The 13461-nt window shown below is 33.2% G+C and overlaps 2 protein-coding genes across 3 annotated transcripts; both read right to left on the reverse strand.

Moving 5' to 3' along the window:
- Positions 1-273: 273 nt before the first annotated feature.
- LOC140965933 (superoxide dismutase [Mn], mitochondrial-like) lies at positions 274-2482 on the reverse strand. 2 transcript variants are annotated; one of them, XM_073426206.1, is made up of 6 exons: positions 2064-2482; positions 1757-1803; positions 1529-1654; positions 1351-1407; positions 844-921; positions 274-554 (listed from the first exon to the last, which is right to left on the reverse strand). In XM_073426206.1, the coding sequence occupies exons 1-6, from the start codon at positions 2335-2337 to the stop codon at positions 462-464; spliced, it is 675 nt and encodes a 224-aa protein (XP_073282307.1). In that variant the 5' UTR covers positions 2338-2482; the 3' UTR covers positions 274-461. The 2 variants fall into 2 exon arrangements, with proteins under 2 accessions (XP_073282307.1, XP_073282308.1); XM_073426207.1 differs by having other exon boundaries at positions 1529-1650; positions 1753-1803.
- A 7013-nt stretch (positions 2483-9495) lies between these two features.
- Positions 9496-12639, reverse strand: LOC140965935 (uncharacterized). Its single transcript, XM_073426212.1, has 7 exons — positions 12430-12639; positions 11953-12001; positions 11780-11882; positions 11578-11673; positions 11396-11470; positions 10696-10765; positions 9496-9763 (listed from the first exon to the last, which is right to left on the reverse strand). Exons 1-7 carry the CDS (start codon positions 12583-12585, stop codon positions 9689-9691), a joined length of 624 nt encoding a protein of 207 aa, XP_073282313.1. The 5' UTR covers positions 12586-12639; the 3' UTR covers positions 9496-9688.
- Between the last annotated feature and the right edge of the window lie 822 nt (positions 12640-13461).

Genomic DNA, 13461 nt, shown 5'->3' on the forward strand with positions numbered 1-13461 from the left:
GAACGTGGCCCTTGGCAGGCTACTACAAACACCGCTATTTGAATAGATTTTTAATTCATAAGCACTTTGCATGTGGTGTGTGAGTTTACAATAATTTTTAAATTAAGGACAATTTTGGGAGAAAAAATACTTCTTTTTTGTCTAGATATTCTTCACACACCATTTTGTCCCAAAAAAACACACACACACACACACAGATATATATATATATATATATATATATTATTTTCACCGACAACAAATTTCAACGCCAAAAATACAGCTGATAATCGCTTCACAAACAAATCTCTCATAGAAGAGTATTTTCATAGCCATAAATAAAGGAAGACTATCATAAACTGGAGCATTTCCACGCAAACAAATAAGATTCGGTTGCGTGCGACCGACGCAAATTTTATTTCCTCTCTTTACTTATACATATCTTAAAAACTGTAGTAATCCAAACAATTTCCTAATCATGATCATGGGGACTCTTTATCGTAAACTTCACTAGCATATTTCCAGTTGATGACTTTCCATATGTTCTTTAGGTAGTCTGGTCTCACGTTTTTGTACTGCACAAACACACATGAAACAAGAAAACACCAGTCGTGTTAGAACTTGCTATACGATGAGCTTAGAGAAGCAAGGAACTAGTGCAACAAACGATAGCAGAATTAGAGCTCATTCACAGCATGAATATTGAAGACTCGTTAGCTTCCATTTTCGCCATGAAGCGGCAATAAGAAAGCGCTTGTTGTCTTTGTAAAAAAATTAGGAATAAATGTATCATGTCTATCTCACAAGTCAGGTTGATGTAGTAAAGCTATCAAAGAAGCATCTAAATGTCGGGAGAAGTAATACCTGCAAATAGTATGCATGCTCCCATACATCAATCCCAAGCAGGGGAACCAAACTTGGTCCTTTAGTAACCAGTGGGTCCTGCAACAGAAATTGGATGACATAAAAGTCCTGACGATGGAACTCAAAATTTTCAAAATCTTCAGAAGTGCAAGGATATCAAGTCCCAATATAGAAGGGCTCAAACAAAATATGAGTGATCCATACACAACTAAGCTGATTACAGCACATTCAACATTTCGAATCATTGTCATCCTTTGTACCGGAAGTCAGCTATAATCTAAGATATTTTTTAGATAGTTCTAATAGAAAAACAAATTACCTTGTAAAGATTTGGATTGCTAACATATCATCAAATAAATAATATAACATGATTGCTTTATTATATACAAAACTGGGATATGATCAACGTAAAAGGAGTACATTATTTTGAAAAAATAATCAAACACTACTTTATACGCCCCACATAAAAAACTAAATATGAAGACAATGCAAATGACCGACTCCCACCTGATTTGAAGTGGTTTCAATCACGAGACGCTTCAATTCTTTGTCCGCAGCAAGCCACTGCAAATATATCAATGAAGTAAAATCAAGTAACGAAAGCAAACGGGAGATTAATTTACAGAGGAGAAAAACGTATATCTCAGAGACCAACATGGTCATATAAAATATAAAAAACACTCACCACCCATCCAGAACCCTGCAATGCAGCACCTTCTGCGTTCACCTTTTGAATTAGAGCTTCCAACGAGCCAAAGTTACTGTCAATAGCGGAACCTAAAGAACTCTTAGGAGGTTCACCACCACCTTCCTGCAAAGAGATTTCGGCGTTCAGATAAATTTTTTTTAACCCACCCAATTTCGAAATACTGCACAATAATAAATTAAAAACCAATTAAAAGCGCAGACGTACTCGAACAGGTGCAAGGTTCTTCCAGAAGATTGAGTGATTAACGTGACCTATCAAATAAATAACAGAGCAGTAAAGAAGGAAATTCAAATGTAGATTTAGCAGGAAAATGTATCAAGACCTCACATTTATGTTACGCAGAAAATGGATTATAACTAGTTTCATCTAAATTATCCAGACCTCCAATTCAATTCCACGAAACAAGACCACAGGCATAACAAATGCCCGTGGTTCATGCGCCACCCCACCACAACGATAACACACACACCAAGTTTGAAAAAAAAAATGAATTTCAACATAAAATCAGTACCTCCGCCATTGAACTTAATGGCACTCTGCAACTTAACTACGGTCGAGGCGTCTCCCTTCGAAACGGCAGCATCGAGCTGCTCGAGGGCTTTATTGTAATTCGTTATATAAGTCTGGTGGTGCTTCTGGTGATGGAGTTGCATGATCTCGCCGCTGATGGCGGGCTCCAGCGCACCATAATCGTAGGGCAGATCGGGAAGCGAAAACGTCTGCAGACTGCGAAACCCAAGAGGTGCGTTCCTTGGGGTACATCTGGTGATGGATCGAAGCGCCATTGCTGACCAGGTGTTTGAAAGAAGTTGCGAACCGTAAATTGGATGAAATGATTCCTTTTGAGTTGCAAAGAGGGGAGCACGTTTATAGGCTGATTGGATTTTTCTACATCAAACCGTTCCAACAGCCGAATTGGGACCGAAGACTTTCCAGAAGTATTGCACTGCATTGTTGTTGGTGTACGTGTTCTGGATAAATAATTTTTTTTTAAAAAATAATCTTTTTTATTTGAAATACATTACAGAAAATTATTTCTAATAAATAAATGATTGATTAAGATTAGATAACAAAATACTACTGTTTTTTTGGATTTAATTTAATATAATGTATCATTTTAGTAAACATATTGGAACCATAACCCCAAATTCCATATCAACCCGTGAGGTTGAACCTTTACAAGCCAAAGAGATGGGCCTCACGAGGACAAATATGGCTACTGAACAGCGTATACCATAGTTTTTGCATCGGTTTCCACCACCCATCAATGATAATTGAAAGATGGAGCTGCCATTATCCCTTATTTGATAGCATACATTCCGACAATAACCCCCTAACGTCAACATTGATTAACGTTGATCAAACCAAGAGGGAATGCACTCCAATTCGATATAGTTCTATCGACCTAGAAACAAGAACTCCAAGTCAATTAGCCCCAGCTATAATCCCTGCAAGCGACATTCGTTTCCCTCCAAACACAACTTTCGATCCATACATCCAACATACCACAACAAAGGTATCCAATGCCCAAATTCAACAACCCAACAAAAATAAAAAAATCCCTACTAAAGCTTGCCAACAGGTGTCGAATCAAAGCAAGATTCCAATACTTCCTCATCCGCTTAGAGTACCAAAGCGTACGGGAGCAGTACTCAGAAGTGCATACAAGTTATATCGTGTTGAAAATTAATATTTTAATATTGAATATTGAATGTTGAACATTTGAATGTTGAAAATTAGGTAAAATTAAGTGTTGAATATTGAAATTTGTGTGTGATGATGAAGGTAATGATGTAATTTATTTTTGGATTATTTGTAAAGATTTTCTATAAATAGATCTCTCATTTGTGAAGAAAATCACAATTGAGTTGAAAGAAAAATATTATAAAGTGTGTAGTGTGATAATTTTGAAAGTTTGAGATTTTTACTTTTTACCGTAAATTTTTACTTTTTCACAACACGTTATCAGCACGAAGCTCTAAAAGTCCTCCATATTTTTCCAAGCACCAAAACAGAAGAAAAATGCAACAAAAGTAATAATATTTATTTTATTATTTATTTATTCATTGTTTATATATTTAATATATAATATAATGTTATTATAAATAATAAAAATAAATTTTTCAAAAAACTTGTTATAAATCCTGGGAGGATGTTAAGATGACATCCCACACTCCCGGTAAGGGATACGACAAGTATAAAATCCTATAAGATTTTTAAACAAAATATCTTATGACACTTCATTATAATATTGTGATATGATATACATAATTATTTAAAACATTACTAATATTATATACACCATATTATTACCATAAAATTATACAAATACATACATTTATTTTCTTGTACACCAACGGTCATAAACGGTAACAAAACGACTAGTTTTTGCCCTATAAATATGATCTCACAAACATATTCAATCACTTCAACTTTCTCTTCTTCTCTAAAATTATTTTTCATCAGATTTTTGAAGAAAAAAGAAGATGGCTTTCACAAAGTTATTTTTAATTATTTTGGTTATAATACTCACGAATCTTGTACTTATCGGAGAATATCCTCCTCGTGTGTTTTCTTTATTTTTACGAATGCTTGTATTTGTTGTTTATCCATTACTTTGTATTGCAATATTCATTAACTAATAAAATGCATCATAATTTTTTTTAATATCACCATGTCAAACTTGACAAAGCTCGAATTTGTTGCACTCGACATTACGGGGAAAAATTATATGCCATGGACTCTCGATGTTGAAATGCATCTCGAGTCATTGGGTCTAAGCGAGACTATTAAAGAAAATGGTATATCTTCATCACAAGAAAAAGCAAAAGCTATAATATTTTTGCGCCGACATCTTGATGAAGGTTTGAAATGTGAATATCTCATCGAAAAAGATCCCATGGCTCTGTGGAAAGGATTAAAAGAAAGATTTGAACATATAAGGGAAGTTATACTTCTGACTGCCTGTGATGAATCGAATATGTTGAGATTCCAAGATTTTAAGAAAGTAAGTGATTACAATTCGACGATGTATCGAATAATTTCGCAATTATAATTTTGTGGACATGAGGTTACAGAATCAGAAATGCTTGAAAAAACATTTTCATGTTTCACGCATCAAATATAACTCTACAGCAACAATATAGAGTGCGTGGATTTGCGAGATATTCTGAACTCATCGCCTGTCTTTTTGTGGCGGAAAAGAACAACGAGCTATTAATGAAAAATCATCAGTCCCGACCCACTGGATCAACAGCATTTTCAGAAGTAAATGCTGTAAGGAAAAATGAATTTAAACCTGGAAATCAAAATCAAAGTTATAGACAAGATTTTGGTCGAGGACAAAATCGAGGTCGAGGTCGTGGTCGTGGACGGGGACGTGGAAGTGGTTGTGTTCGTGGACGCGGTCGTGGTTTTGAAAATAATCGAGATAGTTATTTCTATAACTCATATCAAAAGAGCGTCCCAAACCATCCACCGAAAAGACATCATGAGAATATGAGTGTTAATGAGAATCACTCAAAAAGATTTGAAAGTTCTTGTTTCAGATGTGGTACTCCAGGACATTGGTCCCGTATTTGTCGAGCCCCTGAGCACCTTTGTAAATTTTATAAAGAATCAATAAAGGGGAAAGAAAAGGAGACCAACTTCGCTGAACATAGTGAACCTTTGAGTGATTCAACTCATTTTGATGCTGGAGATTTTTTGATTGATTTATCAGACAATGATCAATTTGCTGGTGGAATAAATATGTAAAATGTTTTATTTTTTCATGTACTCGTATGATAATGTTTAATAGTGTGTTATATTTTTAAATATGTATTGTATTATCAGTAATTTTATTTCATTGCATATTTTTTTTGAAGTTCAAATATGGAAAATGCTATGAACCAAGCTGAAGTTTGCATACCTGATATTGATACAACGCACACTATCCTCCGAGATAAAAGATATTTCTTGGAATTAAAACCAACAAAAACAATGGTGAATACAATATCAGGTCATGTAGACTTGATTAAAGGATGTGGTAAAGCACAATTTTTGTTACCTAATGTTACAAAAAATTTTATCAATGATGCTTTGTATTCACCACAATCGAAAAGAAATTTGTTGAGTTTTAATGATATATATTCCCATGGGTATGATACTCAAACAATGAATGAAGGGAATGAGAAATATATGTGTCTTACCATATATAAATCAGGAAAGAAATACGTGATTGAAAAACTAACAATGCTCCCTGCTGGATTGCATTATACACATATAAGTCTCATTGAATCAAGCATGTTAGTTGATAATTCTTCAATATTAACCAATTAGCATGATCGATTAGGACATCCTGATTCAACAATGATGCGAAGAATTATAGAAAATACACATGGTCATCCACTGAAAGACCAGAAGATTTTTCAAAATAATAAGTTTCAATGTAAAGCATGTTCTCTTGGAAAACTTATTATAAGGCCATCACCAGCCAAAATCCAAACTGAATCACCAATGTTTCTTGAACGTATTCATGGTGATATTTGTGGACCAATTCATCCACCATGTGGACCATTCAGATACTTTATGGTATTGATTGATGCCTCCACCAGATGGTCACATGTATGTTTATTCTCAACTCGAAATGTTGCATTTGCAAGATTACTTGCTCAAATAATCAAATTGAGGAATCAATTTCTCGATTATACAATCAAGAAAATTAGACTTGATAATGCTGGTGAATTTACTTCCCAGACTTTCAATGATTATTGTATGTCTATGAGAATCATTGTTGAGCATCATGTTGCTCATGTACATACACAGAATGGATTGGCTGAATCATTGATTAAACGTCTGAAAATGATTGCTAGACCAATTATTATGAAAACAAAGCTCCCTATTTCTATATGGGGACATGCAATTTTACATGCTGATTCATTAATTCGCATCAGACCAAGTGCATATCATAAATACTCCTCATTGCAGCTTGCATTTGGTAAAGAACAAGACATTTCTCATTTGAGAATTTTTGGATGTATGGTGTATGTGTCTATTGCACCACCTCAACGAAAGAAAATGGGACCTCAAAGAAAGATTTGAATTTATATCGGTTATGATAGTCCATCAATCATTCAATATCTTGAACCTCAGACAGGCGACGTGTTCACATCACGTTTTGCTGATTGTCATTTTAATGAGGAAATCTTCTCAATGTTAGGGGGAGACAAGAAACATACCGAAAAAGAAATTACATGGTTTGTATCATCATTGTTACATCTGGATCCAAGAACACAACAATGTGAAAAAGATGTACAGCAAATTGTGCACTTGCAAAGAATAGCAAATCAAATACCAGATGCATTTACAGACGCAAAAAGGGTAACTAAATCATATATACATGCTGTAAATGCTCCTGCTCGAATTGAAATTCCAAAGAAACAAATTGAACAAAGTCATGATGTCGTAAAACGCCTAAAGCGTGGAAGGCAAGTCGGTTCAAAGGATAAAAATCTTCGAAAAAGAAAATTCATAGAGAAACACAATGATCACAAAATAGAGAATGATGTTTCTGAAGAAACACATGATGATCACGAAATAGAGAATGTTGTTCATGAAGAAACACATGATGATGAAAATGTTCTGTCAGAACCACAAACTGACGAGAATCATTAAATCTCTATCAATTATATTAATACTAGAAAAATATGGAACCGAAAAGATATAGAAGAAATTGATGATATATTTTCTTATAATGTGGCAATCGACATCATAAATGATAATGAAGATCATGAACCAAAATCTTTTGGTGAATGTAAAAATCGGCAGGATTGGATAAAATGGAAAGATGTCATCCAGATTGAATTGGATTCGCTAAATAAACGTAACGTTTTTTGATTTATAGTCCTTACACATGAAGGTGTAAAACCTGTTGGATACAAATGGGTTTTTATTCGAAAGTGAAATGAGAAAAATAAAATAGTAAGATATAAAACTCGACTTGTTGCACAAGGTTTTTCTCAAAGCTTGGAATTGATTATGAATAAACGTATTCTCCCGTAATGGATGCAATTACGTTTCGGTATTTGATTAGCCTAGCAGTATCTGAAAATTTAGAAATGCGTCTTATGGATGTTGTTACAGCTTACTTATATGGATCACTTCATAGTAATATATATATGAAAATCCCTGATGGATTTAAGATGCCTGAAGCACAAAGTTCAAAACCCAGAGAATGTTATTCTGTAAAATTACAAAGATCATTATATGGGTTAAAGCAATCCGGCCGAATGTGGTATAATCGACTAAGTGATCACTTGATGAAAAATGGATATGTAAATAATTCAATATGCCCTTGTGTTTTCATTAAGAAAATAACATCCGGATGCGTACTTATTGCTGTATATGTTGATGATTTAAACATCATTGGAACGAATAATGAAATTCATGAAGTTGTGTCATACTTGAAGGAAGAATTTGAAATGAAAGATCTTGGAAAAACCAAGTATTGTCTGGGTTTACAAATAGAACAAAAAGAATGTGAAATATTTGTTCACCAGACAAATTATACAGAAAAGATCCTTAAACGTTTTAATATGGATAAATCAAATCCTTTAAGTACTCCAATGGTTGTTAGATCATTAAATATAGAAAAAGATCCATTCTGTCCATGTGAAGATGATGAAGATATTCTTGGTCCAGAAGTACCATATTTAAGTGCTATTGGTGCTCTTATGTATCTTACAAATTGTACAAGGCCTGATATATCTTTTGCCGTAAATTTATTGGCAAGATTTAGCACATATCCAACAAAGAGACACTGGAACGAAATTAAACATATATTACGTTATCTACGAGGAACGACAGACTTGGGACTTTTGTATTCAAAAGATGCAAATCCAAGTATAATTGGTTATGCTGATGCTGGATACTTATCTGATCCACACAAGGCACGTTCTCAAACTGGATATGTATTTACTCATGGAGGCACAACAATTTCTTGGCGTTCACAGAAACAAACACTCGTAACAACTTCATCAAATCATGCCGAGATTATTGCACTACATGAAGCAAGCCGTGAATGTGTGTGGTTAAAATCAATGACCCAACATATCCAAATCTCATGCGGATTATCATTTGACGAGAAGCCTGTGATACTATATGAAGATAATGCTGCATGTGTTGCTCAAACGAAAGAATGATACATAAAAAGCGATAGAACTAAACATATTCCTCCTAAGTTCTTCGCATTCATCAAGGAGCTTGAGAAGAATAAATATATTGATGTTCGTCACATTCAATCAAGTAAAAACTCATCAGATCTCTTCACAAAGGCAGTTCCTACGACAATATTCAGAAAGCACATATATAATATTGGGATGCGCAATCTACGAAATCTGTGAAGAATTGTTCGTGTCAACATGAGGGGGAGTTTACGTGACTGCACTATTTTTCCCTTAATATGGTTTTTATCCCAATGGATTTTTCCTAATAAGGTTTTTAACGAGGCAGTATAAAAACACGTAATGAAGACAATCATTATGATCATCATCACAAGGGGGAGTGTTGAAAATTAATATTTTGATATTGAATATTTAAATATTGAATGTTGAATATTTGAATGTTGAAAATTAGGTAAAATTAGATGTTGAATATTGAAATTTGTGTGTGATGATGAAAGTAATGATGTAATTTATTTTTGGATTATTTGTAAAGATTTTCTATAAATAGATTTCTCATTTGTGAAGAAAATCACAATTGAGTTGAGAGAAAAATATTATAAAATGTGTAGTGTGATAATTTTGAGAGTTTGAGATTTTTACTTTTTACCGTAAATTTTTATTTTTTCACAACATATCGTTAAATTTACTTGCGCAAAGAGAAAACACAACAATGAAAACCCAATTATCATGATAGTGATAAGTTTATCGACATAGAAAATATATTTTTTCTTTTCTATATAGTTTGAGCAAACATCGAAATGAGTCGTTTTTTAAATATTAAATTCTTTATAAATCAGAGAATTCAGATTACCTCGATCTTTCAAAATTTTCAAACAACAAATCATTCGCGACTTCAGATATATTATTCTATCATCTTCAAACTCGATACTGCTTCTAATTTCTCAGTTGCAGTTCTTAAGAAATTAGATTTAATTTAATTCTGGAGCAATTCATTGGCTTTGTTCAACCAGACATCGTATATTTCATCCGAGAACAGCACAAAGTGAACCTGAAACAATAGTATAAATTTTACAAGGATTAAGGTAAAATGACAGAAAAAAATGCAACGTATTCAAAGGTTAAATCGTGACAAATTGGAAAATTTTAAGGTGGAGAAGGAGTTACACCAAAGATGATCAAAAAGAAAATATTCAGATTATGGTTGAAGAATTTAATAATTTTTGGTGCATTCAAGGTTCAAGGAATGCAGTAGATATTGCATGAGATATAATCGAAGATATACTGCAGAAAATAACTTGATGATCACTGTCAAAAATTAGATTATGACTGGATATTTCAGGTAATTGGGGGGAATTATGACTGGATATTTCAGGTAATTGGGGACAAAAAAATTAAACTAAATAGAGCCCAACAAAGAGTGAAGGAAATGGGAGTGTGTCGCGATCTCACACCGGCTCCAAAAGATATCAAGAAATGACTGACAAATTTCACAATCTTCCTCACCTCAAAGAATAATCTTTTAGGTCTCTCAGACTTGAGGTCTATCATATATCTCGTTGAGAACCGATATAAACAACATAGAAAAAGGCCTGACCATCAAGTCAATATCTTGATATTGCAACTTATATTCACATTACAACATGGATTAACGTGCATCGCTTAATGATAGGATGTTTAGATTCCAGGATTCTCAGGATAAAGTTGGTATGGCAACGTAGAATCAAATGAGATGAACGAACTGAAGTGAAAAAAAAATGAAATAAGAAAAGACAAGTAGCTTTAACTTGATGTAATTTCAACTCTCAGATGGTTGCGGTCGACAAGTAGCTTTAACATGAAACAAATAGAAATCAAAGAACAATCGATTAATCGCATATATATTTTATGATCCGAGTCTGCCTTCTGGGATCTAGGTTATATGACTATATCCCTTCAGAATGGAATATATTATGATGATTTGATCAACCAAAAAGCGATTACCTCTTTGAAGTCATTTTCCAATTCCTTGACTGTAGAGATGGCCACAGTGGCAGCTTCTTCATAAGGATATCTGAAATGACAGGACTACACCTTAGCTAGATGCGTGATTCCAAACTATCTATCAACGATACTAGTTCATTTGTAGTGAAGGACAAGGGATGGGAACAGTATGTACGAGTAAAATCAGAAATTTTCAAAATTACGGAGAAAAATATGCCTGATTTATATGTAGGCGTTAAAAATATGGGTATGAAAAAATATGGCTTTAACATAGATTGGTTGTGATTAAATATTAACCTAATGTGCACGTTACTGTTGCATCACGGAGAAACTTTTCTGTATACAATAATTTATAATAATTAATAAAAATATTATATTTTAAATAAAATATTGGATTTGAATTCTCATTTTAAAAGTTTTTAAAACTAAATAGAAGTCATGATTAATTTCTTAACACCATTTTGATTTATCAAAATGAAATATTAACCATCAGTATACTATGGAATATGTATAATACATGTTTTAAACAAGTAAAATGAGAACTAAAATAATTTTCTTCTAGTTCAAAGCACACAGAAAAAATGAAAGTTTTCCCAAATATGAGTACATATGCATGTTACACGCATATTATATGGATTTCTGCTAATAAAGAACTGAAATTTTTATAGCTTATGAAAAGGTCACGATGCAAGAGTAATACCCGTACACCCCACATGAAATAGCGGGAAATGCAACAAATTGAATGTTGTTCTCTTTAGCAACACGTACACTGTTTCTGTTAACAAGTCCCACGTAAGCAAGGAAAATCACAACTGTTAGCATGTAATAACAAGTGAGACATCATACGAAGAAGCCTTGCAGCAACCTGAACTGCGTACCAACCTATATGCATTTTTTAAAGAGACTCGTGGGTTTTTATCGGTTTTGTATATGGGTCCAACTGTGTGAATAACATGAGAAGCTGGTAACTGAAAGCCTCTGCACATTTCAAAATTTCAGCATCCATATATTTCACATATGATTAGATGAGAATATGCAGGCAATATCCAACTTAGTGTACTAATAAGTTTTAAGGACAATATACGGTGTAATCCTTGCTTCGCCTGTTGGGCAGCGGACTCCGTGTCTTACTTCTGGAACATCGTAGCAAGCTGCTCGTAATTCTGGACCAGCAGCTCGGTGTATGGCTTCAAGAACAGAGATGAAATGAGAACCATGGATCGATCCAGTAAATATTAGCACTCTTGAATTTATTACCTCCATCAGCACCACCACCTCCCAGCATCAGTTCATTGGCTGGATTGACCTATAAAAATACCAGTTCGCTCAAAAGCTCGATATTTTTTTCAACCAGGCGTGGTTAAAATGACAAGGGATCAAGGACTAGTTGTACGTATCATCTTCTACCGTAGACACCATTAATTCTCAATGAAAAAATAATAACTAAAAAGTCTATCAAAAATTAAAATATTTCAGTTCAACCACTCCAAAATGAATCATAAACTCAAGCAACAGTATGAAAGCATTAATAGGAAGAGATTACAGCTCCAAAATTATCTAATCACCACTAAGGTTGTGCGCTCACAAACTACGTTCAATTCAAAACCTAAATCAAATATTCCATAGTCTCTTTTGAAAAGAAAATTAAAACGTCAAAGGATCTTAGCACATCCTTCGTCAAATCCCCTCGCGTACGTACAAGGAAAAAAATTAAACAGAGAAATAGATGACTACAATGGCGTCGGAGGAACCGTCGACCGACCACCGTGCGAGGTCGCCTTTCAGAATTTTGAGCACACTGAACGCTGACAGCTGGAATTGCACTCCGCCTCTCGACATCGTTGGAAACCTAGCTGAAATGACTGGCCGTAGCATTGTCTTCAGCACCATTTACACCTTGAATTGAATTTAGTAACCGACCCGGATTTGATTTTAAAGATTGAATTAATAATTAATGTATTTTAAATTTTTTTATATCATATCATTGAAAAAGAGAGTACTTTAAAATATGTAAAATATACCATTAGAAAAAATAAAGGGCACCATATTTTCCTTTATTTTGTAATATATTATAGATTAAATAAAAGTAATCTGTAGGAAAAAAAAAGGTTTAATTTTTTATTTGGAAAAAAAGGTTTGATTAGTATGATAGAGTCTAATGTATTTCATATAACATTATTATTGAGTGAACTTGAAATCTATCATAATTGATGTGAAATATTATATAAATACGTGAGACGTAAAAAGATCGATCCATACGTAGTTTAATTGATAAACAAACTATTGATTATATTTTTTATTTTTACCAGATAAATATAAATTTAAATCCAAATTAACGGATGAAAATCAATTTTTTAATTTTAATATGAGTACATTTGATAGAATATGTTGACGTTATAGAAAGAAAAACTATTTTCATTGTGGTTTTAGGATAAATGCTAATGTACACAACACGGTAAAAAGTTGTTGTAAGATTAAGATGTTATCAAATAATTAATTGTTTTTTTAAAAGAGAGAATTATCTTCTTAAATTATTATTTTTATCATAAGGCCATGTAATTAAATTCATTAAATATAATTAAAACAGTCAAATTTATCCAAAAGCAAAGAGTTCGCAGCACTCAATAGAGAGAAAAAATTGAAATTGGGCCTACTTTTTAATTCTCACTGGGCCTCTGCTTGTTTAACTACATTCGATACATAAATGTGTTTGGGAAAACAGAAATCGATTAAATAACTTCAATCAATTTTTTTTTTTTTTTAAAA

Source organism: Primulina huaijiensis, unplaced genomic scaffold (genome assembly GCF_012295235.1).
Source record: "Primulina huaijiensis isolate GDHJ02 unplaced genomic scaffold, ASM1229523v2 scaffold16847, whole genome shotgun sequence".
Classification (NCBI taxonomy): Eukaryota; Viridiplantae; Streptophyta; class Magnoliopsida; order Lamiales; family Gesneriaceae; genus Primulina; species Primulina huaijiensis.